Genomic DNA, 27,579 nt, shown 5'->3' on the forward strand with positions numbered 1-27,579 from the left:
ACCTGCCTTTTTTCCAGGGATCATCCTGGGATCATCTCTGTGCATGCAAATGACACACAGGGGATCCCGGGAGCAGGCAGGGACAATCCCTCCATTTTCCTGGGATAATCCTTAGGTGTAGAAAGGGCCAAAGAGACTAAACATCCCTCAGCAGAGTATTCTACAACTTGGGCCCCATCACCAAGAAGGCCCATGCTCTCATTCCATCCCTTCTCACCACAGGCGGGGAGACACCCGAGGATGATCTTAACATATAGGCAGGCTGATGTGGAGGCAGGCCGTCCTTTGAGTACCCTGCTTCTAAGCTATGCAGAGCTTTAAAAGTAAGTGGCAGAACTTTGAGTTGTGTCCAGAAACAGACTGGGAGCCAGTGCTACTCTTTAAGCATTGATGAGATATGATCCCAACACCCAGTCCCATTTAACAGCCTAGCAGTTGTATTTTGGACTAACTGCAGTTTCTGGACAATCTTCAAAAGCATCCTCACTAGGTTCTGGCTGCACGAGGGTCAGCAAAAGATGTCCTGCTGTTGCCACTGCCAGGGGGAGTGTAAGTTGCCAGAGCTGCCGCCACCCTCCCTCTTCCTGCCTTCTATTCAGTACTTCACTCTGAGGGATCCTTCCTGAGAGTGAGGTATTGGCATGAAGGCGGCCCTGGAGAACGCCTCTGCTACGGCACAGGAGGTCTCTAGGACCATCTCCCTGCCAAAGCCTTGATCTCAGGAAGGACCCCTCAGAATGTGCCAACTGGTCTTGATGGGCTCTGTGGAAAGCCTACCCACCAGATGCCTTGCTCTAAGGGTTCCTCAGAGCAAGACAACAATAGCCAGCATCATAGAATCATAGAATAGCAGAGTTGGAAAGGGCCTACAAGGCCATCGAGTCCAACCCCCTGCTCAATGCAGGAATCCACCTTAAAGCATCCCTGACAGATGGTTGTCCAGCTGCCTCTTGAAGGCCTCTAGTGTGGGAGAGCCCACAACCTCCCTAGATAACTGATTCCATTGTCGTATTGCTCTAACAGTCAGGATTTTTTTCCTGATGTCCAGCTGGAATCTGGCTTCCTTTAACTTGAACCCGTTATTCTGTGTCCTGTACTCTGGGAGGATTGAGAAGAGATCCTGGCCCTCCTCTGTGTGACAACCTTTTAAGTATTTGAAGAGTGCTATCATGTCTCCCCTCAGTCTTCTCTTCTCCAGGCTAAACATGCCCAGTTCTTTCAGTCACTCTTCATAGGGCTTTGTTTCCAGACTGCTGATCATCCTGGTTGCCCTCCTCTGAACACGCTCCAGCTTGTCTGCGTCCTTCTTGAATTGTGGAGCCCAGAACTGGACGCAATACTCTAGATGAGGCCTAACCAGGGCTGAATAGAGAGGAACCAGTACCTCACGTGATTTGGAAGCTATACTTCTATTAATGCAGCCCAAAATAGCATTTGCCTTTCTTGCAGCCATATCGCACTGTTGGCTCATATTCAGCTTGTGATCTACAGCAATTCCAAGATCCTTCTTGTTTGTAGTATTGCTGAACAAAAAGAACCCAAAAGGCAACCACCGTAGAAACAAAATAAACCCAATGAATTAAATCGTCATTCAAAAATTATAGTGTAGTATTGCTGAGCCAAGTATCCCCCATCTTATAACTGTGCCTTTGGTTTCTATTTCCTAAATTTAGAACTTGGCATTTATCCCTATTAAATTTCATTCTGTTGTTTTCAACCCTGCACTCCAGCCTATCAAGATCACTTTGAAGTTTGTTTCTGTCTTCCAGGGTATTAGCTATCCCACCCAATTTTGTATCATCTGCAAATTTGATAAGCGTTCCCTGCACCTCCTCGTCCAAATCATTAATAAAAATATTGAAGAGCACTGGGCCTAGGACTGAGCCCTGCGGTACCCCACTCGTTGCCTCTCCCCAGTTTGAGCATCTGGCAAGCTGAACCAGGTGCTCTGTTTAGGTAGCCTTTGCTGTAGCAGGGGGCCAGCTAATGCAGCTCTTCAGAGCAGTTACCCAACTATGCCTTACTCAGAGTGAGGCATAGGGTGGGTGTTAGCAGCTGCTCTGGAAAGCTGCAATGGGTGCTTTCTGGGCTACAGTTCTTTGAAGTTGCTGAAAAATTGAAATGAGACAGGCGATATACATCTCACTTGCACTGGGGCTCCTATCACTTTATGGAGGAAATAAGCAATTATTGAACAAAGTACTATTTACATTCGTGTGGGTGGCAGCCTGACTAGACTACGATAGCTTGAAAGTGAGATCAATTAGTTTCACTCTCTCTTTGCACTGATGGAAAAGTTAACCAAGCAAATTTGGAGCTCAAATTATGCCAAAGTTCGAATATTTGTTATGTCACAAGCACCCACTTATTGACTAAACAAATAGGAATAATTAAGAGGGCACAAATTGTCTGCCTTATGCTTATTGAACTTTATGGAAAGACCTACTAAATTAATTGATGAATTCTACCTTTCTTGATTTTATAATATAATTGTCAGAGCAGATAGCTCTCCTCAGATTTGTATTGTTGATTGTTTAATGATAATTGTGTTAATGTTTGTTCAAAAAACTTAATAAAGAATTTAAAAAAATAACAGCCCCACATACAATGTATTTCAGCAGTGTAGCCTGGTGGTTACCAGAGCATGGATAATTGTGCCCAGTCTAAAGTATACTCTTTTATGAGGAAGCATTTTGAGGAAGATATTTTCAACTATAGGAAAAAGCCAATTATCTTTTAGGTCTCTGTAAAATAAATGCTCATAGATATTGTGTTGTAGCTTTTCTTTTACATTGTTGGAGCAGTCAGAATATGAAAATAGAAGCCCACTGTACGTATATATTAACAGATTATATTTACTAACATCCTACAGAGTTGTCTGGTCTCTACAGCTCTCAAAATATGAGAGTATGAATAGATAAGTTTCCCTTTCAAAAACAGAATTTCATAATTTTAGGCACAACAACATGAGCTTGATCCCAAATAACTACATCCACATGTGTCGCCTACTAGCTTCTGATTGCTTTTATACACAAAGCATCCTTAGGTCTTCCTCAAACTATTCATGTGCATGTGTGAATACTGCTAGTGTGTGACAGACAGAAGATGTGTGTTTTAAATCAATGTACATTCTAGACAAAGTTTCAAGTTGGTATTACAGACTGGGAGACACACAAAGTACTAGAGGGGTTCAATGCTGTGCTTTCTTGAAAGCTGACAGGAGCAGGGGAGCCATTTTGGGATGAGGGTGAAAATGATTTTTATTGCTCAAACTGGGATGGGGAAGAAATAGGCCGCAAGTATGCACTACAACATGATAGCCACAGAATGATATTACTGATTATTGGGGGGGAAAGGGCCATTGAATTCAGTGGGATCAATTCAGTTGGAGTAAGCATGCCTAGGATTGGGCTGCACAACTATAATCCTAAATCCTAAACTCTGGGAATTCAGGGTCCTTAATCATATGGAGCACCTCCACAGATACAGGAGGTGCTCCTATTCAGACTGCCACACTACACAAGTACAGTGTGATGAAAACACGAGGTAATTGGGGTGGGGTGGCCAGCTGGGTAAGCGCAGCGTCAGAGCATTCCTTCTCATGTGTTCATTCAGAACACATTCTGAATGTCCAAATAAGGTTTTATTAAGGCATGAATCCCACTGAACTCTCTACTCTCAGGCATTTGACGGCGTATGATTTTTGTTGTTGTTTTTAGCAGGTCTTGGTGGTTTTTATTATTAATAGTTTTTTAAACTTATTTCAAACTGTGTTGAATTTTTTAATGGTAAATGTTCTATATTATGTTTCATCATGTTTAAGCCACTCAGAGAGCTTTGGCTCTTGGGTGGTATAGTAATGGAATGAATGAATGAACGTTGACTTGAATCCTGTCGAGACTTCTGAATTAAAAAGCTGCACAAGCACATGCTGCATATTAATTTATAGGAGAAAAGTGTCATAACTACCCAATCCTTACTCAGGAACCATCTCTACTGAATTTAATAAAATTCACTCCTAAGCAAATGAGAACAAGATTTCAAACCTAGTTACATTATGTGGCTGAAAGAGAGGAAACAGTTCTGAATGAAACCTAAGTGTTTCAGGATCTGAATGCACCAAGGAGAAGTTTGGCAATTAGCCAAGATCTTTTTATGTTCTTAGAGAATTCTTTCTTTACACTGCCAAGCACTAATACATTAATTATAATTAACTAATTCATCAGCATTAATTAGACAATGAAACACCCAAGGATTTGGGAGCAGAATGCGTTCCAGTCTTATCACCAAACTGTTGAATATTATTTCTTTTCTTTCTCTGGATGAGGAGAAAAAGACAATCTCACTTCTATATTAATATAAATTCTACAAAGACTTTACTCTACAGTTCACTGCCAAGAGCAAATTTCACAATTCCCTGTAAAACTTATAAAAAAGCAAAGATGCCTGTGCTGGTCTGTGAGAATAATAAGAAAACCCCTATGTGTTTTGCTCAAGGCAAGAGACAGGTAAGAGTTACAGCTGCACTTCGTGCTTCTCCCTCTCCAAATGCATTGCTAGATGCAATCTGATACTTGCAACACCTCTCACCCACTAATTCATTCAGCCTTCAAATGCAGTCTTCATTTTGAGACTAGGTCTATCTAACCTGTAGACCTCATGGCCACCACAACTGGAGTTTTCTGTATCTTCCATGACCCCTTTCTTTTTTGTGCCTGATGAAGAATTCCGCAGAACTCGAAAGCTTGCACATTCTTTCGTGGGATTTTGTTTGGTCCTAATAAAGGTTCAGGAAAGATGCGGGAGGATGGAAACAGAAAAGAGGACCAAAGCTTGGTAGCTGAAAAGAAAGAAAGGGGGAGGGATAAACGAGAGAAGAGGTTTTTAAGAGGAGAAGGAAAGGGAGGGAGCGTGAACGAGGGAGGCGAGAGCATGACAAGGGATGAGGACTGAAGGGGCATCTGGCGCCGAAAGGGGGACACTCGTGAGGAGCAGGAGGCGGGGAGACTGGAAGAGGCGGGCAGCGAAGGGAGGGAAGGCGCCGCCGCCGCTGCTACCCCGCGCCTGGCCTGAGGCTGGGCGCGGAAGGAAGGGGGGTGATGCTGCTCTCGCCGTGCCGCTGGCCGCGGTGCTGGCGCTGAGGGGAGCAGAGGACAGGAGAGGCTGGCTGGGAGGGCCGCGGGCACCATGGGCTGCGGAGGGAGCCGCGCCGATGCCATCGAGCCGCGCTACTACGAGAGCTGGACGCGGGAGACCGAGTCCACTTGGCTGACCAACACCGATGCCGAGCCCCAGCCGCCGCCGCCGCCGCCGCTTCCCGCCATCGGCCCGGAGAGCGACAGCACCGAGCCTGGCCCGAGGAATCCCGGTGAGTAGAGATCGGGCTGTGGCGGGAAACGCGAGGGTGGCGAGCCGGGCCCTTCCCGCCAACCCGAGCCCACTGCGGCTGGCTGAGGAGCGCTCTGTGAGGGGGGAAACAAGCCGCCGCCGCCGCCGCCGCCGCCACCCCTCCCGACCCCTTCGCCTCAGTCGAGCCCCAAAGCCAAAGTTTTCTCCAACCAGCAAGGAAGCCATGTCGTTAGCTAACAGGTTACGAACACACCAGTTCTGCTGGTAATGTTTCAGGGGTGTGTGGGAGAGGGGGTAGCTTTAAGAACTAAGTTTTGTGGGCTAAACACCTTCCATGTCGACATTGCCTTAATACATTCCTATTATCTCCTTTAATAGGCCCTTCTGCCGCCGCCTTTGGTGGCTCAGGCAGCCAAACGTCTCGTTCCCTTTCGGGGCCATTCTTGTTCTCCAGGATCTGTAATGTCAATAAGTGGTTTATTTTAGAGGCAGGAGAGTTAAACTCCCTCCCCCCTTTTAAAATGTGAGCATAGCGATATATTAAATGACTTGGGGGCGGCATATACATCTAAATTACACGGCATTATTCTTGTGGGATTTGGGGTTTCAGACTTTATCAGGAACTGTTCAAAAGCAAGCTCTTCTACAGAAGAGCAAGGAATCTTTTTTTAAAGAAAGACTCATCAATGTTCTATGAACCAGGTTACTGCTGAAAATAAAACTGGCACGCGTATAGGATGTGACTTCAGTTTCATAGGCACTGTGTTCCGTTTTGCTAGTTTGTGTTACATAGTAAGTGGCAAAGGACTGAAAATGTCACACTTGAGAGAGTGTTACAGAAGAAGCAGGGCTTCATGTATTTGGATAACCAACCTGCCTGAGCTACTTCGTGCTATGATTCTGCAAATTCAGGATTGGGCTTTCCTCCAGCTAGCAACTCATAGGGGTTGCTCATAGAGGCAGGAACCATGATTGAATATTAGCATATAAACTCAATTATATGGTCTCTATCTGGTTAAGATGGATGTGATTGTGCTTCTGCTTGCATAGGCATGGACTAGCATTGTGCTTGGCCAGCAGCACTACCCCACCATGGCAACAAATATTAAATACGGGAATTGGAAAATATTACAGCTGCAGCATGCGTAGCAATTGTACAACTTCAGTACCAATTATGACATTGTACCACGTTAACTTCCCTAGTAGCAGCATAGTAAAAATTCAGTGGCGATAACTTAACATCTCTGCAGGGTTGGTAGAATGCAACCTGCCCCATCTTTTCTAAATCATAGCCAATGACCCTATTCAGACGACATGCTAAGCCATGGTGGTTAAGTATTGTGAGCTAAACATGTCATGTGGACATGTCATGTGAACCATGACTTACCATGCTGTGTGAACCATTCCTAACCATGGTTACTACATAACCACATTTTATACACACTCGCTAACCATGTGCTGCAAAGGGTTAGCAGCCTAACCATGGTTTAGTGTGTTGTCTGAACAGGCCCAATGGGAGTCTCATGGATTTTGAACAGAAAAATCACCTGTGTTTTCAGCCCTAAAGCTACAAGCCAGTGGTTTGGAGTATTAGGGTTTAAGTGTTGTTCCTTGTAGATAGCATCACTTTTTTGTCTCAGCTATTATCACCAGGCATAATTTTAATCCATTTAAAAACAGGCATATTTGGTCATCTAAATAACTGAACTTTTGTAATAGAAACATTTGGGGATTTCAGGAGGAAAAGGACGTCTAAGAGACACTAATGAGGTCAATGCAAGCAGACCTGGCCACCATAATCTGGTGGTTAATAGACTTCTACTAGGACATTCTGGTTTTGGACTACAACTCCCATCAGCCCCAACTAGTATGGCCAATAGTCACTGGTTATGGCAGCTGTAGTCCAAAACATATGGAGGGTACCAGGTTGCCTATGCTTTAATGCAGGGATAGGCAACCTTTATGGGCAGATTTGGCAATTTGAGAAACTGTCCTAGGCACCACCACAAAATGGCGGCTGTGGAAGTATGGCAAAGGACAAGTAAACTGCCCAAAAGTCTGAGTACAAGCAGAGGTGAGGGCTGAGCCCCAATACACGAAGAAACTCCTTTGAACTTATAGTTTTCAGTATTAACAGAAACCTATTTCACAGCTATCCCAGCTGCCGATAAGAAAATGTATTGTTGTTTTTAAAGTCGGAGGGTATGGAACCTTGGCAGATTCATTGGTGCCCACAGGCACTATGTTGCTTACCCCTGCCTTAATCCTTCCCTCATGCCATTTCCCTAGGTGAAATTTCCCCAAAGCTCTTTAATCTTGTTTAACATTCCGTGAACTGCTGCTGCTACTGCAAATGGGCATCCACCCTTGTACACTTCAGTAATGCATAACACGTAGTTTGGCCCTAACAGAGCTCTCCTTTAACTTGCATCCAGAATGAACCCATTACTTTTAATTTTTTCAATATTGCAATTTTACCTTTATATCTAACTTGTACACTGCCTATGTGTTCTTATAATTCCTTTGGGTATCATTAGATTTTTTTTATTTTTAAAGCTACAATTTTATCTATATTTACCTGAAAGTAAGCTCCCAGATAAATCAATGGGACTTACTTCTGAATAGATAGGATTGCTCTGTTAGGATTCAGCAAAAGCTAACTACTTGTAACTACTACAGTCTTTGCTGGGATATCGTTAAACCATATACCTAAAATCAAAGGATAATAAAATTGCTGAACTTTGATGGGACCTTGCCTAATATTAATTTCCATTATTCACTCCTCCTCATCTTTCCTCAGGAGAATCTACACTACTGCTTTATAATGGTTTTGAAGTGCATTGACAACTGTTTGGGCCCATTACACATTCCATATATTGTTTTCAAACAGCTTTCAAAGTATATCCTGCTTGGTGTACATCTGGCCCTCTTCTCCCCCATGTGTTTCCCCCCTCATACTTCCTTCCTTCCTTCCTATTTTTAACATTTTTATTTGAATTTTCAAATTGCAGTAAAAAGTCAGGATTTTAGCCATGCCTTTTGTTATAGTAAATGAAGAAGAACAATTATGGGTATAAATAGGAGTTTGAAATATAGAAATTGGAAGAAAACCAATCTTCTTCTCACCAGGATAATAGAAGTAAATATACTTGGTAGTAAGACACACACTTAAATTCACAGTGGAGGTTTCAATAGAACCTGGTGAAGGAGAAATATCCAAAATAAGGTATAATAATATGATCAGTCATTTGGGTTGGATGGTGTGGAAAGGCAAAGACTTAGTCTTTTAAAGAAGGAATAAAACCAGTTAAAAAAATAGATAAAAAAGGATGCTTTTCCAAGGGTGCCTTGTGAATGGTCTCCAAAAAGGGGAGGGGGAAAAAAGCAATTTGGCAGTAACACAATTCATCTTTCGTAAAGGCTTCCATTGAAAGAGAGAATGTAGCATAAAATCCTTGTTTCACAAGCTTTTAAAACTGGCAAAAATTAAAATACCTATTTTAAAAGCAACCTTGTTACTCCGGTTGCTTCATTACCTTCATTTAGAATAGTAAGAGCAAAACTGTTCAACAGTAAGATCAGAAGTTTTGTAATCAGTTGGATAGTTTTTCACAGGGTAAGCGTTCTCAATCTCTATTGTTGAGAGCTTTTATAGTTAGCTGCTGTATGCCATATGGCCCATGTATTCCTGAAAGAAATCTTCCCTTTTAGGGATATCATATTTTCTCAGTGCTCAGACAACATCTTTTTAATGGATATGCTTTTCTCTCTCTCAAGCTCTTCTAATGCTCTTCTAATGCTGTTTCTAGTGCTGTGTGTAAGGTGACCATATGGAAAGGAGGACAGGGCTCCTGTATCTTTAGCAGTTGTATACAAAAGGGAATTTCAGCAGGTGTGATTTGTATGCATGCAGCACCTGGTGAAATTCCCTCTTCATCATAACAGCTAAAGCTGCAGGGGCCCTGCCCTCTTGACCAGATACAAAAGAGGGCAGGGCTCCTGCTGCTTTAACTGTTGTGATGAAGAGGAATTTCACCAGGTGCTGCATGCATACAAATTACACCAGCTGAAATTCCCTTTTCTATTCTGAAGATTCCCTGGATTGAGAGTAGGCATATAGGAGCTCTGTCTCTGATGGCTGGGAGGGGGAAGAGAAGTCTCTCTAAATTATGTGGCAAATGTGGCATTCAAGTAGGGGACGTACTAAACCGAAGGACACCGAATGGCCATTGAAGTGCATTGTGTCATTCCGAATGGCCATAGGAAATCATTGAAGGAGTTTAGGGATCATCTACAAATTAAAATATCTAAAGGAGTTAAACATTTAGTTTTCATAGAAAACCACACAGAATCAAAATACAAACCAACAAAGTGGTTTTGGGGAACAATTCCTATGACCCCCAACACAGTGGTTTCTAGGGATCATCTCCAAACGGAAAAAGAAAACAGAATACAATAAAGAGAAGGTGACTGCCGTTTCATACAATGCTTCATAGGCACCAGTTTTAAAAGACCAAAATAAGTGGAGGGGGGTTGCCAAAAACTGTCACAGATTATTTCCATGTTTACAAATGCACCCCCCCCCACCGTCACCCTCTCCTCACAATTGGCTTACATTTCAAAGTGGTCATAGGAATACATGGGAATGATACCACAAGCCCCTTAAGAATCAGATGAAGCTGAAAATGCTTACGGAGGTTGAAATTAGAAACCCAAGCATCCTAAGACTCTGTGCTTGATACATGTTGCATTGGACTTGCCCCCAACTTGCGCATAGCCATAATACGGGGTGTCATTCAGAATGGCCATAGGAAAGCATTAGGCTGTCACAAGCAGGCACGCAGAAAAGAGGGGGAGCCCCAAAACGCTCATGGAGATTTGAACTAACCCCCCCCCAAAAAAACCCTAAGAGTTTCTACTGGAGACATGCTCCACCGGAAAGACCCCCACATTGCACATGGGCCCATAAGGTTCCATCAGAATGACCATAGGAAAGCATTGGACAGTCACGCAGCCCCAGAAATCAAGGGGAGCCCCAAAATTCTCATAGACATTTGTAATGAGACCCTAAGCATCCTAAGAGTTTTTGCTGCAGACGTGCTCCATTGGAATGGCCCCTAAGCTGCACACGGCCACGTGAGGTTTCTTCAGAATGGCCATAGGAAAGCATGGCGCTTTCTGGCAGCCCCACAAACTCAGGGGGAGCCCTGAAATTCTCATAGATGTTTGTAATGAGACCCTAAGCATCCTAAGAGTTTTTGCTGCAGACGTGCTCCATTGGAATGGTCCCTAAGCTGCGCACGGGCACATGAGGTTTCTTCAGAATGGCCATAGGAAAACAATGGGCTTCTCTGGCAGCCCTCCCAAATCAGGGGGAGCCCCAAAATTTTCATAGAGGCTTGTAATGAGACCCTGAGCATCCTAAGAGTTTTTGCTGCAGGTGTGCTCCATTGGAATGGCCCCTACACTGCACACGGGCACATGAAGTTTCTTCAGAATGGCCATAGGAAAGCCTTGCACTTTCTGGCAGCCCCAGAAAATCAGGGGGAGCCCCGAAATTCTCATAGATGTTTGTAATGAGACCCTAAGCATCCTAAGAGTTTTTGCTGCAGACGTGCTCCATTGCAATGGCCCCTAAGCTGCACACGGCCACGTGAGGTTTCTTCAGAATGGCCATAGGAAAGCATGGCGCTTTCTGGCAGCCCCAGAAACTCAGGGGGAGCCCTGAAATTCTCATAGATGTTTGTAATGAGACCCTAAGCATCCTAAGAGTTTTTGCTGCAGACGTGCTCCATTGGAATGGCCCCTAAGCTGCACACGGCCACGTGAGGTTTCTTCAGAATGGCCATAGGAAAGCATGGCGCTTTCTGGCAGCCCCAGAAACTCAGGGGGAGCCCTGAAATTCTCATAGATGTTTGTAATGAGACCCTGAGCATCCTAAGAGTTTTTGCTGCAGACGTGCTCCATTGGAATGGCCCCTAAGCTGCGCACGGGCACATGAGGTTTCTTCAGAATGGCCATAGGAAAACAATGGGCTTCTCTGGCAGCCCTCCCAAATCAGGGGGAGCCCCAAAATTTTCATAGAGGCTTGTAATGAGACCCTGAGCATCCTAAGAGTTTTTGCTGCAGGTGTGCTCCATTGGAATGGCCCCTACACTGCACACGGGCACATGAAGTTTCTTCAGAATGGCCATAGGAAAGCCTTGCACTTTCTGGCAGCCCCAGAAAATCAGGGGGAGCCCCGAAATTCTCATAGATGTTTGTAATGAGACCCTAAGCATCCTAAGAGTTTTTGCTGCAGACGTGCTCCATTGCAATAGCCCCTAAGCTGCACACGGCCACGTGAGGTTTCTTCAGAATGGCCATAGGAAAACATGGCGCTTTCTGGCAGCCCCAGAAACTCAGGGGGAGCCTTGAAATTCTCATAGATGTTTGTAATGAGACCCTAAGCATCCTAAGAGTTTTTGCTGCAGACGTGCTCCATTGGAATGGCTCCTAAGCTGCGCACGGGCACATGAGGTTTCTTCAGAATGGCCATAGGAAAACAATGGGCCTATCTAGGAGCCCCAGAAAATCAGGGGGAGCCCCGAAATTCTCATAGATGTTTGTAATGAGACCCTACGCATCCTAAGAGTTTTTGCTGTGGAAGTGCTCCATTGGAATGGCCCCTAAGCTGCGCACGGGCACATGAGGTTTCCTCAGAATGGCCATAGGAAAGCATGGCGCTATCTGGCAACCCCAGAAAATCAGGGGGAGCCCCAAAATTCTCTTAGAGGCTTGTAATGAGACCCTGAGCATCCTAAGAGTTTTTGCTGCATGCGTGCTCCATTGGATTGGCCCCTAAGCTGCGCACGGGCACATGAGGTTTCTTCAGAATGGCCATAGGAAAACAATGGGCTTCTCTGGCAGCCCTCCCAAATCAGGGGGAGCCCCAAAATTCTCATAGATGTTTGTAATGAGACCCTAAGCATCCTAAGAGTTTTTGCTGCAGCGTGCTCTATTGGAATGGCCCCTAAGCTGCGCACGGCCACATGAGGTTTCTTCAGAATGGCCATAGGAAAGCATGGCGCTATCTGGCAACCCCAGAAAATCAGGGGGATCCCCGAAATTCTCATAGATGTTTGTAAAGAGGCCCTGAGCATCCTAAGAATTTTTGCTGCAGACGTGCTCCATTGGATTGGCCCCTAAGCTGCGCACGGGCACATGAGGTTTCTTCAGAATGGCCATAGGAAAACAATGGGCTTCTCTGGCAGCCCTCCCAAATCAGGGGGAGCCCCAAAATTCTCATAGATGTTTGTAATGAGACCCTAAGCATCCTAAGAGTTTTTGCTGCAGCGTGCTCTATTGGAATGGCCCCTAAGCTGCGCACGGCCACATGAGGTTTCTTCAGAATGGCCATAGGAAAGCATGGCGCTATCTGGCAACCCCAGAAAATCAGGGGGATCCCCGAAATTCTCATAGATGTTTGTAAAGAGGCCCTGAGCATCCTAAGAATTTTTGCTGCAGACGTGCTCCATTGGAATGGCCCCTAAGCTGTGCACGGGCACATGAGGTTTCCTCAGAATGGCCATAAGAAAACAATGGGCTTCTCTGGCAGCCCCAGAAAATCAGGGGGATCCCCAAAATTCTCACAGACATTTCTAATGAGACCCTAAGCATCCTAAGAGTTTTTGCTGCAGTCACGCTCCATTGGAATGGCCCCTAAGCTGCGCACGGCCACATGAGGTTTCTTCAGAATGGCCATAGGAAAAGAATGGGCTTAGTGTGTTATTACAAGCCTATGGCCATTCTGAAGAAACCTCATGTGGCCGTGCGCAGTGTAGGTGCCATTGCAATGGAGCACACCTGCAGCAAAAACTCTTAGCAGGCTTAGTGTGTTATTACAAGCCTCTACGAGAATGTTGGGGCTCCCCTTGATTTTCTGAGGTTGCCAGAGAAGCCCATTAATTTCCTATGGCCATTCTGAAGAAACATCATGTGCCCGTGCTCAGCTTAGGGGCCATTCCAATGGAGTGCAACTGCAGCAAAAATTCTTAGGATGCATAGGGTCTCATTACAAACGTCTATGAGAATTTCGGGGATCCCCCTGATTTTCTGGAACTTCCAGATTGGCCCAGTGTTTTCCTATGGCCATTCTGAAGAAACCTCATGTGCCCGTGCGCAGCTTAGGGGCCATTCCAATGGAGCACGTCTGCAGCAAAAATTTTTAGGATGCTTAGGGTCTCATTACAAACATCTATGAGAATTTCGGGGCTCCCCCTGATTTTCTGGGGCTTCCAGATAGCACCATGCTTTCCTATGGCCATTCTGAAGAAACCTCATGTGCCCGTGCGCAGCTTAGGGGCCATTCCAATGGAGCACGCATGCAGCAAAAACTCTTAGGATGCTCAGGGTCTCATTACAAGCCTCTATGAGAATTTTGGGGCTCACCCTGATTTTCTGGGGCTGCCAGATAGCGCCATGCTTTCCTATGGCCATTCTGAAGAAACCTCATGTGGCCGTGTGCAGCTTAGGGGCCATTTCAATGGAGCACACCTGCAGCAAAAACTCTTAGGATGCTCAGGGTCTCATTACAAGCCTCAACGAGAATTTTGGGGCTCCCCCTGATTTGGGAGGGCTGCCAGAGAAGCCCATTGCTTTCCTATGGCCATTCTGAAGAAACCTCATGTGCCCGTGCGCAGCTTAGGGGCCATTCCAATGGAGTACGTCTGCAGCAAAAACTCTTAGGATGCTTAGGGTCTCATTACAAACATCTATGAGAATTTCAGGGCTCCCCCTGAGTTTCTGGGGCTGCCAGAAAGCGCCATGCTTTCCTATGGCCATTCTGAAGAAATCTCACGTGGCCGTGTGCAGCTTAGGGGCCATTCCAATGGAGCACGTCTGCAGCAAAAACTCTTAGGATGCTTAGGGTCTCATTACAAATGTCTATGAGAATTTCGGGGCTCCCCCTGAGTTTCTGGGGCTGCCAGAAAGTGCCATGCTTTCCTATGGCCATTCTGAAGAAACCTCACGTGGCCGTGTGCAGCTTAGGGGCCATTCCAATGGAGCACGTCTGCAGCAAAAACTCTTAGGATGCTTAGGGTCTCATTACAAATGTCTATGAGAATTTTGGGGCTCCCCTTGATTTCTGGGGCTGCGTGACTGTCCAATGCTTTCCTATGGTCATTCTGATGGAACCTTATGGGCCCATGTGCAATGTGGGGGTCTTTCCGGTTGAGCATGTCTCCAGTAGAAACTCTTAGGGTTTTTTTGGGGGGGGGTAGTTCAAATCTCCATGAGCGTTTTGGGGCTCCCCCTCTTTTCTGCGTGCCTGCTTGTGACAGCCTAATGCTTTCCCATGGCCATTCTGAATGACACCCCGTATTATGGCTATGCGCAAGTTGGGGGCAAGTCCAATGCAACATGTATCAAGCACAGAGTCTTAGGATGCTTGGGTTTCTAATTTCAACCTCCGTAAGCATTTTCAGCTTCATCTGATTCTTAAGGGGCTTGTGGTATCATTCCCATGTATTCCTATGACCACTTTGAAATGTAAGCCAATTGTGAGGAGAGGGTGACGGTGGGGGGGGGGATTTGTAAACATGGAAATAATCTGTGACAGTTTTTGTCAAACCCCCCCCCAACATATTTTGGTCTTTTAAAACTGGTGCCTATGAAGCATTGCATGAAACGGCAGTCACCTTCTCTTTATTGTATTCTATTTTCTTTTTATGTTTGGAGATGATCCCTAGAAACCACTGTGTTGGGGGTCATAGGAATTGTTCCCCAAAACCACTTTGTTGGTTTGTATTTTGATTCTGTGTGGTTTTCTATGAAAACTAAATGTTTAACTCCTTTAGATATTTTAATTTGTAGATGATCCCTAAACTCCTTCAATGATTTCCTATGGCCATTCGGAATGACACAATGCACTTCAATGGCCATTCGGTGTCCTTCGGTTTAGTACGTCCCTTCAAGTAGGCTTGGTATGGTTTGCTCCTCTGTTGCTGCTGATATGCTGGTCTCCATGGCTTAGCCTGGCATTAGCCACAGAGGCAATAGTGCTGATGACACTCCCAGCATCACTAGTTCATATAATTTCTTATGTCCTTTTGTGTTGATCTGACATGTATTTGAAGAATGCTACAATCGATTGGCCCAGCCCTCTAGTAATTGGCCCAGCACTTAGTAATTTAGCACATAGAAGAAAGGTAAAATTGAAATCTACTTTTAAGGCAGTCATCCAGTATTCTGTTTTAAGGAGGACCAGGGTATATCTCTGATAGGTTATCCCCACCTACCCCACTGCCTCGTTGCATTGACAATTGTTGAAAAACTAGATATCTTCTTTTGTTGTTTATTCGTTCAGTCGTTTCCGACTCTTCGTGACTTCATGGACCAGCCCACGCCAGAGCTTTCTGTCGGCCGTCACCACCCCTAGCTCCCCCAAGGTCAAGTCTGTCACCTCCACAATATCATCCATCCATCTTGCCCTTGGTCGGCCCCTCTTCCTTTTGCCTTCCACTTTCCCTAGCATCAGACTCTTCTCCAGGGTATCCTGTCTTCTCATTATGTGGCCAAAGTACTTCAGTTTTGCCTTTAATTCCATTCCCTCAAGTGAGCAGTCTGGCTTTATTTCCTGGAGTATGGACTGGTTTGATCTTCTTGCAGTCCACGGCACTCTCAGAATTTTCCTCCAACACCACAGTTCAAAAGCATCTATCTTCCTTCGCTCAGCCTTCCTTATGGTCCAGCTCTCGCAGCCATAGGTTACTACGGGGAATACCATTGCTTTAACTATGCGGACCTTTGTTATCAGTGTGGTGTCTCTGCTCTTAACTATTTTATCAAGATTTGTCATTGCTCTCCTCCCAAGAAGTAAACGTCTTCTGATTTCCTGGCTGCAGTCAGCGTCTGCAGTAATCTTTGCGCCCAGAAATACAAAGTCTGTCACTGCCTCCACGTTTTCTCCCTCTATTTGCCAGTTATCAATCAAGCTAGTTGCCATAATCTTGGTTTTTTTGAGGTTTAACTGCAACCCGGCTTTTGCACTTAGATATCTTCTTACAGGGTTTTTATTTGTTGATTTTTAAATGTAAGTGTATGAAATATTTAGGCAACCCTCTGTAAACCTTAATTGGATTTGAGTCTGGATGCAATACATGAAAAGATGGAAATATTAGATGCAATATCTGTTCTTATGTGAGTTAAACATTATTGGTTATGATATGCAGTATCACTTTCAAATCCAAGCAGTGTTTTTTATCATTCCCTGGCTAACTGTCTGGACTGAAGTAGTGCTCTGCTTTGGGCAGAAAAACAATCAGTTTCCTTATTTCAGAGGGAACAGCATAAAGTGCTTGGCTGAATATATTGAGCAATCAGTATCATCTCCTGTCTGCTTCTGCAGCTGCTCTCTGTCACCTGGCATAAAGTAATAATGCCTCTGATGTCTCCAGAAGCATATATGTAACCAAGAAACAAAACAAACAGTTATAAACACCCCCACTCCGACTGATATTTTACCTTTAACGACTGCTTTGTATGGTTCTGTATATCTTGAATCAATAGCTATCTTTAATTTAGCCTGGTAAAACATTGTGAGAAGTGCATAAATTGGTAGATGAGTATTTGTTCACAGTAATACCTAACCCCAAAATTCCTATTGGTGGGAGTATCAATAATCATAATGTTTGGTATTGGGCCACAGAAACATGACATGTACGAAATGACTCTTAGGTTATGGTGTAGGTGGTAGAACAGGCAGTTTGGTTAATTGGTCTGTACTACAACACGGCTACAGGAGAAGCATAGACTGCTTATACTGCTGTTACTCCCAATATGTTTTGAGCAGCATTACATTGATATAGGGAGCTATAATTTCACTGATCTCTCTCTCTCTCTCCCTCACACACACATATATCCAAATAAGTGAAGTCTGTGGATTTGGCTACTAATTCCATATTGACATAAGAACAAAGCAGGATTTATTTCTGAACTCCTTTCTTCCTAAAGCATATTGGGACAATGGAACAGTAAGAATGTTTTGCTATATAGGTTTTAGGAGGAATCAGAGATATCCTGCTTGATTCCTTTTCTAATGTCAGCAGACTATAGGCATGCAAGGTTATTATTTATTTATTTATTTATTTATATAGCACCATCAGTGTACATGGTGCTGTGCATAGTAAAACAATAAAACAGCAATGTCCTCCAACATAGGCTTACATTCTAATAAAATCACAATAAAACAATAAGAAAGGGGAAGGGAAAGTACCGAACAGGCACAGGGGACAATCAAACTAACAGTATAAAAGTAAGAACAAATTCAAGTTCTAAAAGCTTTAGAAAAAAGAAAAGTTTTCAACTGAGCTTTAAAAACTGTAATTGAACTCATGGTCCACAAATGCTCTGGAAGAGAATTCCAGGCATAAGGGGCAGTGAGAGAAAATGGACGAAGCTGAGCAAGAGAAGTAGAGACCCTTGGGCAGGTAAGAAAAATAGCATTTGATAAGTGAAGAGCATGAGCGGGGCAATAATGTGAAATGAGTGAAGAAAAGTAGGAAGGAGCTAGACTGGGACAAGCTTTGAAAGTCTACAGGAGAAGCATTTATTTATTTATTTATTTATTTATTTTATTACATTTATATACCGCTCCATAGCCAAAGTTTTCTGGGCGATTTACAGAAGGTAAAAACAGGAACATTAAAAACAAGTATACAAAATTTTAAACCATTAAAAACATAAAAACAACAATATCCTTTTAAAAACAACTATTCTGGGTATTTATTTATTTTATTACATTTATATTGGATTCTGAGGTGAATTGGAAGCCAATGAAGGGATTTCAGGAGTGGAGTCACATGATCAAAGCGATGAGCTAAGAAGATGTTCTTAGCAGCAGAGTGGTGAAACCAATGAACTGATGTGAGAAGAAGGAAGGCCAGTCAGGAGAAGGTTACAATTGTCTAGCCAAGAAATAACCAAAGCATGAACAAGAGTCCTGGCAGAAGAGACAGACAAAAATAATCAGATCCCAGCAATATTATGTAAGAAAAAATGACAGGACTTAGGTACTGCCTCAACATGAGGAGTCAAGGAGAGTGAGGAGTCAAATATAAAACCAAGACTACAAGCTTCCTCAACTGGATTAAGTGTAACATTATTAACAGTAATAGAGAATGAAAGATAGGGAGAAGGTCTGGGAGGAAAAACAAGCAATTCTGTCTTTGCCATATTAAGTTTCAAATGACGAAGTATCCAAGCTGAGATGTCTGAAAGACATGCTGAGATATGATCCTGAACATCAGGAGAAAGTTCCAGAGAAGAAAGATATAATTGTGTATCATCAGCATACAGATAATATTGGATACCATGAGAACAAATAAGTTCACCCAAGGACAACAAATATAAAGAAAACAACAGCTGGCCAAGCCCCAAGCCCTGTGGAATCCCAACTAAAAGGGGAAAGGAAGAAGATGAGCGGCCATTAGCTTACACGTTGAATGAATGACCCGATAGGTAAGAAGCAAACCAGTCATAGAGTCGTAAAATCCAAGGTCACGAAGGGAATCCAACAGAAGGGAATCCATATTTACCTGCAGAAGAAAGGCCTGAATTCAAAAGGTTGCTCTCCATATTCACTAGTAACTTCAGAATAGAAGATCCATGTGCTTATGCCTCTCACTCACCTCAAACACTAGTGTAGAGTACCTTTAGATTCCTTCTTTCTGCCTGGTCAGGGTTAGAATGGGGGGCAGGAGAATAGGAGGGGATCTACACTAGTCAAGTTAGAACGTGTCTTACTGTTTTTAAGTGTGCATTTGGTAGTATTTCGCCACATGACGTGTAGTTTATGACGTTTTATTGTAGTCTGTTCTCCGGTTTTTATTTTGAACTTCTCTGAAATAAGTCGTTCTATTTTTATGATGTGGCCGATTTCATCGTATTAAATGGGTTTCCTGTAGTTCTTAATTAGCCAATCACATTCCTGGGGGCATGTTTATGTAATTTCCGCGCTCAAAGTTGGAGCCGTTTTTTTCTTTCAAGCCTCTTTTTTACAGACACTTCCAGTTTCACTTTTGAGCGGCTGCTTGCTGGATTGTTTGTAGGTGGAGAATTGTCTCAGAGACAAGAGGAAGTGGGAGGGGAAATTGGCAGAATAGAACAAATGGATTCATTTTCTTTGTGTGGCCAAAAGGAATGCATTCCCATGGAAAGAGAAAAGTAAGCAAACGTTTTAAAAACTGCTACGTTTTAAATAGTTCAAAAACAAAATGTTCAATGACTGTAAAAACAACGTTTCATATACTAGTGTAGATCCCCTCTAGGTTGCAACATTTACAACTTTGAGGCCCAAGAGCTCTCGATAAAATCCTAGCCTCCTGCTTCTAAGGATGCCTCTACATTAAGGAGAAAAAAAACCCACATCCTTACTGGGGTTTCTTCTTCTGGAGTCTTTCTGTGTTCACTATGTGCATCTTTAGACGGCAACCATGTGATTTTGAATTGAAAACTTCCCCTCTTGGTAATACTATTCTGTTAAATGAAACAATGCTATCTAGTGGCAGAATTATAGTGCAATATCAGATTTTGCACCTTTAAGGTTTATTCCAAGTTATATCAGATCTTTTTCAAAGTGGGATAAATGGGGAAAATGCAGGATATATCCTGGAGGCTGATGGCATCATTTAAAAGACCTGCAAACATCCATGACTGGCCAATCATGAGCTTGCAATAAATCACTCATGTAAAGAAGCTCTAAAAATTAGGGTAAAAGCTTTAAATCCAGAGCTGAAATGTTATTGGGAATGAACTGGCATACACACAGTGTCATCTGGAACAGTTTATTGTGGGGAACATTATTGCGATTTAATCTGAATAAGGGAAACATTGGGATATGTGTAATAAAGTCAACTTACAAATATAAATTGGAAAAGCTGTGTTGGGAAAGGAGCCCTCCAACAGATAATTGCCCCCCCCCATCAATCCAATTGGCTGCAGTAGTAGCATCTTTCTGATGAGTTAATGTTCAAACAGCAAAGGCATTCAAGGTGGTCTTTATTTCTTAATATGCTTTTCAGAGGGGGTGAAAAGAGGTGTCCTTAGTGGATACTGGTAATTTGCCAGGAGGCCTCCTGTTGGGCTGAGATTAGAACAGTCCTATCGAGTGCTATAAACAATGCTGGCAACATGACACATGATTACTGAGTGTGCGTCTTCTCCCTGCAATAAAACCACATGATAACAAACTGATTTATCTCCTTCTGTTGTAATATTGTCGTTAGTTTTATAGATTGTGTTCTTGCGCTGTGGGATATTCCAGTTAAAGTTCTTGCAGGGCTTGTTGTTTTTTGTGGCAAATTGCTTAAAGCATCGTCGCTTTGCATCATTTGTTCTTTCACTCATATTCCTGTGTAATGTGTATTTCTTTCTGTGTCTGTATATGTTGAGTTATGGAAGGGAAAATGGGTTATCCCTTGGGTTTTATTGGCAACAGACAAAAGCTGTAATCCTAGATCTTTTTCTACTGGTTGAAAATACTTGTTTAATTTAATTTTAAACCTTAATCTATTTTCTAATAATATATAAAGAGATGGTGAAGGCATCTCTTGGGAAGCTGTTTATAGTTGCAGTATCCTACAAATGACTTGCTGTGGATACCTGATTATCTTTTTCTCCTAAACAGAAAGAACTGGAGCAAAACCTCATTGGCAGAAATTAACACTTTGAGAGTTCATTGGGGAGACTGCAATCTCTCCCATATTGGGCCAGGCAGCTGAGGGTGTTATAGACATTCAACAGCTACTTGCCTCAGCCCAAACTCTGCTTGTAAGCCAATGCAGATATGCAAAACTGTTATTTAAACTTGAACATGCCCATTTCCCTTCAAGAGGCAGGCAGCAGTGTTCTGAAACTGGAGCTCCAGAACTGTTTTCAGGGGCAACCCACAATTAGGGTGACCATATGAAAAGCAGGACAGGGCTCCTGAATCTTTAACAGTTGCGTAGAAAAGGGAATTTCAGCAGGTGTCATTTGTATATATGGAGAACCTGGTGAAATTCCCTCTTCATCACAACAGTTAAAGTGCAGGAGCTATACTAGAGTGACCATAGAATCATAGAATAGTAGAGTTGGAAGGGACCTACAAGGCCATCAAGTCCAACCCCCTGCTCAATGCAGGAATCCACCCTAAAGGATACCTGACAGATGGTTGTTCGGCTGCCTCTTGAATGCCTCTAGTGTGGGAGAGCCCACAACCTCCTTAGGTAACTGGTTCCATTGCCATACTGCTCTAACAGTCAGGACGTTTTTCCTGATGTCCAGCTGGAATCTGGCTTCCTTTAACTTGAGTTATTCCGTGTCCTGCACTCTGGGAGGATCGAGAAGAGATCCTGGCCCTCTGTGAGACAACCTTTTAAGTATTTGAAGAGTGCTATCATGTCTCCCCTCAATCTTCTCTTCTCCAGGCTAAACATGCCCAGTTCTTTCAGTCTCTCTTCATAGGGTTTTGTTTCCAGACCCCTGATCATCCTGGTTGCTCTCCTCTGAACACGCTGCAGCTTGTCTGCATCTTTCTTGAATTGTGGAGCCCAGAACTGGACGCAATACTCTAGATGAGGCCTAACCAGGGCTGAATAGAGAGGAACCAGTACCTCACACGATTTGGAACTTATACTTCTATTAATGCAGCCCAAAATAGCATTTGCCTTTTTTGCAGCTATATCGTAGTGTTGGCTCATATTCAGCTTGTGATCTGCAGCAATTCCAAGATCCTACTCATTTTTAGTATTGCTGACCCAAGTATCCCCCATCTTGTAACTGTGCATTTGGTTTCTATTTCCTAGATGTAGAACTTTGCATTTATCCCTATTAATTTTCATTTTGTTGTTTTCAGCCCAGCACTCCAGCTTATCAAGATCACTTTGAAGTTTGTTTCTGTCTTCCTGGGTGTTAGATATCCCACCCAATTTTGTGTCATCTGAAAATTTGATAAACGTTCCCTGTACCTCCTCATCCAAATCATTAATAAAAATGTTGAAGAGCACTGGGCCCAGGACTGAGCCCTGCGGTACCCCACTCGTTGCCTCCCCCCAGTTTGAGAAGGTTCCGTTGATAAGCACTCTTTGAGTCCGATTCTGTAGCCAATTGTGAATCCACCTAATAGTTGTTCCATCTAACCCACTTTTAGCTAGTTTGTTAATCAGAATATCATGGGGCACTTTGTCAAAAAGCTTTGCTGAAGTCAAGATATATGACGTCCACAGCATTCCCACAGTCCACAAGGGAAGTTACCCGATCAAAACATGAGATAAAATTAGTCTGACAGGATTTGTTCCTTACAAATCCATCTTGGCTTCTAGTAATCACTGCATTGTTTTCAAGGTGCTTACAGATTGACTTCTTTATAATCTGCTCCAAAATTTTCCCAGGGATGGATGTCAGACTGACTGGTCTGTAGTTCCTAGGTTCCTCCTTTTTGCCCTTTTTGAAGATAGGGACAACGTTAGCCCTCCTCCAGTCGTCCGGCACCTCACCCGTCTTCCAAGATTTTGCAAAGATGATAGACAGCGGTACTGAGAGTTCTTCCCCTAGCTCCTTCATTACTCTAGGATGCAGTTCATCAGGTCCTGGAGGTTTGAACTCATTCAAAGAAATTAGGTGTTCCTTGACCATGTGTTTATCAATCTCAAACTGCAATCCTGCCCCCTCAACTTGTGCTTCACTTTTTCCAGGCGGGTCATAGACCCGCTTTTGGGAGAAGACTGAGCCAAAGTAGGAATTGAGCACTTCAGCTTTTTCTTTGTCATCTGTTATCAATTTGCCATCCTCATTAAGCAGTTGAACCACCATTTCTTTCCTCTGTCTTTTACTACTAAAAAGAGAGAAATATATATATTATTTATTAATAATATATTATTCTTTATTTGTAAGAAATAAATTTATTATTATTATTACACACGTATCTGAAGAAAGCCTTTTTATTGCTTTTAGCATCCCTCACTAATCTCAGCTCATTCTCAGCTTTAGCCTTCCTGACGCCATTTTGGCACTTCTGTGCCACCTGTCAGTACTCTTCTTTGGTAGCCTGGCCTTCCTTCCACTTCCTATAAGTATCCTTTTTTGTTTTATCTCTAAGCTTTTTGTGGAGCCACATTTAAACCAGATTTAAAAGAGGGCAGGGCACCTGCAGCTTTAACTGTTGTGATGAAGAGGAAATTTCACCAGGTTCTCCATATATACAAATGGCACCTGCAGAAATTTCCTTTTCTATGCAACTGTTAAAGATACAGGAGCCCTGTCCTCCTTTTCATATGGTCGCCCTAATGTTGCTTGACAGGCCATGCTTTTAATTTGCTCACCAAATTTTACTATGTGCCATTTGATTTGTAAAGCTTCATTTTTGGGTGAAGACATTAATTTACATTCTTTATGCCTATGGGCTGTGTGTCCTCTTTCTAAGAACCTGGGAGCTACTGGGACTTGCCTGGCTGCTTGCTAGTAGAAGATAGTTTTATGCATGAAATGTATGGAAATATAAAGGCTGTTTGAGACATAATGTAGAATACAGTATAATATAGAATGTGGTATAATATGGCCAGGATGCTGCTGTAAATACACCAAACAAACAAGGACTATGAAAAGTAAATTGCAGAGCTGTTATAATAATTTATACATATGATACTAGCTTATACCGTATATGTATAAATTATAATAACAGCTCTGCAATTTACTTTTCACAGTCCTTGTTTGTTTGCTGGATGCTGCTTTACCATAACATCTCCAATTTACCTGCCTATCATGCATGAATAACAGTGGCCTGATATATCAGTTATAGCTGCTAAAAAACATTCCTCCCCCGAGTTACTACCTGACCATTCATCGCCTCTTGCTACTGGAGCAGGGAACCTTGCGTTTAAATTTTTGTGTTGTGGGTTTCAGACCTCACATCTGATCTGTACTCGGGCTCTTCGGCAATTGTCTTTTAGTTTCACGGGTTTGGCTTTCTGTGAAATATTTTTTTGTGACTGGTACATTGATGGTGCTATATAAATAAATAATAATAATAAATAATAATGGTCACACTCACCACAGCAGCTTTTTTATGAATGGGCACTCCCTCCCTCCCACGGCAGCCACTGTGTCATGATGCCCATGACACTTTCTCCAAATTCCTGTTGTGACCACTAGCCCAAAAATGCTAGGGGACCTGTCCCTATGGTAATGTTCACATGTATAATAGTTGAACCCATTCAGTGAAAATGAGTAGTTTTATCAGTCTTCCTTTGAACTAAAAATATGTAAAAGAGTCAATGTTTTGGCTTTCAGTTTGCAATTTTGTGTGTGTTTTAGGGATTTTGGAAGATAGCAAATCAACTCAGACATGTGTTGCAAAGTCTTCAACTTCAAGTGGAATAGCTAGTGCTGAAAAGAGAGCTCACTATGGAAAACTGGCTGTTCATACCACTGGAACTTCCACACAGAAGCAACAGAACGGCTTTAGAACCACAGAGGTAGGTGATCTGTGTGACTCAGACTGCACATTAAGTACCCTGTTGAAGATAGGTCCAATCCTGTCTAGCTTCTTGAAAATAAAGAGAAAGTATTTCCAGTCACAGTGCTATTGTGTCAATAAGCCATACCTTATTGGCCACAAAACTGGCATTTCATTTTCACAATTACCATTAATACATTTCTCATGTAGCAAGACTCATGACAAAATGAGAAAGGTTTGGAATAACAGCATGTGTTAAACATAAATATTTTAACTGCTGTTGCACTCCTATCCTCCTTGTTGGTTTCCCACAGGCAGCTGGTTGGTCACTGTATGAGAAGAATTGGGCTATATGGACCTTTTATCTTTCTATGTTCTTAATGAATGACATAAAAAGGATCTATTGTGTATATTATTGCTGCTTTACTGAAGTGGCTATTAAGAACATAAGAACAGCCATGCTGGATCAGACCAAGCAACTATCTAGTCCAGAATTCTGTTCACCAGCTGTTGACCAAGAACCTACAACCAGGACATGAGTACAATAGCACCCACCCAGCCATGTTCCCCAGCAACATGTGTACATAGGCTTACTGCCTCTGCTTCTTTAGTAGGCCAGCCATAGACTAGTTTGGGCAGTATTCTCCTTGAGTAGATGCTACACGCAGTGGGAGATTTTGCCTTCCTCCACCCCTTTCCTTGGGATGTTTCTGTCTCACCTTTAAGCCTGCCAAGCATCTACACGTAGCTGTAACATAGGGTCTACACCAGGGGTTGGCAACCTCCAGATGTTTTTGGACTGCAGCAGATTTTCTTCCTTTCCACAGGCCCAAATATCCTTTGTGTTCAAGTTTTCTCAGGCTGAGAGAAATATTATATAATTTTTCTCTCTGCTCAGTAGGGAAGTTGCAGTAGTCAGGCTCACTTAACATTGATCAATTACCTTAACACTAACTCCACTGCTACTGAGTGAGATTCTGAATGTCACTGTGTTCTGAACCATTATTCTGGATTGACTAAGACCTGGATCATACAATACGTTTGCCCTGTGAAGGGTAAAGGTGTCCAGGTTGGGAAGATGTCATGCAGGGTTGACTCTTCTCCCCCCACCCCACCCATTATTTCTCTCCTGAAAATTGTCATTGTAGTACCTTGTATAAATCTCTATCTCTTATGTACCCAAACACAACTTTTTTTCTAACTTGAAAGCCCCCAAATGCATTAGCATTTCCTAGTCAGGAAGATCCTCCAACTCCTTAATAATTTTGGTTGCCCTTTTTTCTGCACCTTTTCCAGCTCCACAATATTCTTTTTGAGATGGAGTGACCAGAGCTGTATGGAGTATTCCAAAAGTGGTGGCTCCATAGATTTATATCAAGGTATTATGATGCTGGCTGTTTTATGTTCAGAGCCTTTCCTAATAATCCCTTAGCATGAAGATCGCTATAAGAGATATTGGTTTGTTAAGACTTTTGGGCATAAGGATAAAGGATTGTTTGCTGTTATATTACAAAATTATTTTACTGGCATTTGGTTTTCTTACTGTTGTTCTGCATTGGAAATACACTTGTATAAAACATATTCTAAGCATTAAACTAATTTATTGTAAATTCTTTTTAAACAGGCTAAATGGGACAACAAGAAAAAAGCCACAAAAGAAATCACTATTAATGCCACCAAAACAATCAGACAAATCAATAGCAACAGAAGAATGACAAATAACTGTGTCAATTAAAAGAAAAAGGAGAGGGTGAATGAACTCTGCAATATTTTGCTGCACTTTAACTGATTAGTTAATGTGAAGATCAAGGTATTTAGTTTTACGCTGAATGTGGTGGCCAGCTGCTGCTGAGTGCCTTTGGAAAAAACTGTTGACGTCTTAGCTCTTCACTTCTGCCACCACTGGATGCTTAGACACTTTTTTTGTTCTGTATTGCCACTTTGGTGAGGCTGGGACAGCAATTAGCACATACTGCTTTGCTTTTTTACATTTAAGTAATTTCATATAAATAAGAATGTAAATCAAAATATTTCAGAAACACTCAAAGCAACCCCTTTGGAAATTGCATTTGTAATACCTACTTTTAGGTACATCGAAGCTGAGAGGTCAAACAATCATTCTGTAGCAGCCACTTTAATTCAGTTTGCATATCAAATGTTTAGCATCCCAACCCTAAATATTTTCACAGCAATTACTGTATACAGGGTGGCACATTCTGTTATTTACCTCAACGGCATGCTCGGTGAGTAATGTAATAGTGGTCTGATTTGTTATATCATGTGAGAGTGCCACAATTATTATACATGACTTGCTACTGCATAACATATTGGATGTCCAAGGTTTGTATCAGTATAGATAATTCTGTGGTAGCTGAAAAGCACCTAAGGTTATTGTAGCCCATGTTTGCCCACTTCTGTACCCTATGGGCGCTTTGCACTGCACTGTTACCACTGGAAATTGTGTCTGCTTTTTCTTTACTGGAATCAGTCCACTCAGCTGAAATAATATCGCTTATAGGAGATACACAATTCAATAAGTCATTAAGTTATACACCACTTATTTGCTCATAACAGGTGGGCCTTCACACCAATATTGTTTGATAATACAAACTCTAATTGAAAGTGAAAATTTAGCAGTGTCCATTTATTTATTCTTGATGAAAATCATGCTGCTATATGTAGAACTGTGGCAAAAGCATAATGTGCTTTCACTTGGAAGGACTTCTGGTAACTAATGTATAAGCTGCATAAAGAAG

General features: G+C 42.7%; 1 protein-coding gene across 1 annotated transcript; it reads left to right on the forward strand.

Annotated features, from left to right (window-relative positions):
- The first annotated feature begins 5,187 nt into the window (after positions 1 to 5,187).
- On the forward strand, positions 5,188 to 27,387 carry BAALC (BAALC binder of MAP3K1 and KLF4). The gene is made up of 3 exons (XM_063129904.1): positions 5,188 to 5,368; positions 24,682 to 24,842; positions 26,448 to 27,387. Exons 1-3 carry the CDS (start codon positions 5,188 to 5,190, stop codon positions 26,556 to 26,558), a joined length of 453 nt encoding a protein of 150 aa, XP_062985974.1. The 3' UTR covers positions 26,559 to 27,387.
- Positions 27,388 to 27,579: the final 192 nt, after the last annotated feature.

This window comes from Elgaria multicarinata, chromosome 7 (assembly GCF_023053635.1).
Source record: "Elgaria multicarinata webbii isolate HBS135686 ecotype San Diego chromosome 7, rElgMul1.1.pri, whole genome shotgun sequence".
Lineage (NCBI taxonomy): Eukaryota > Metazoa > Chordata > Lepidosauria > Squamata > Anguidae > Elgaria > Elgaria multicarinata.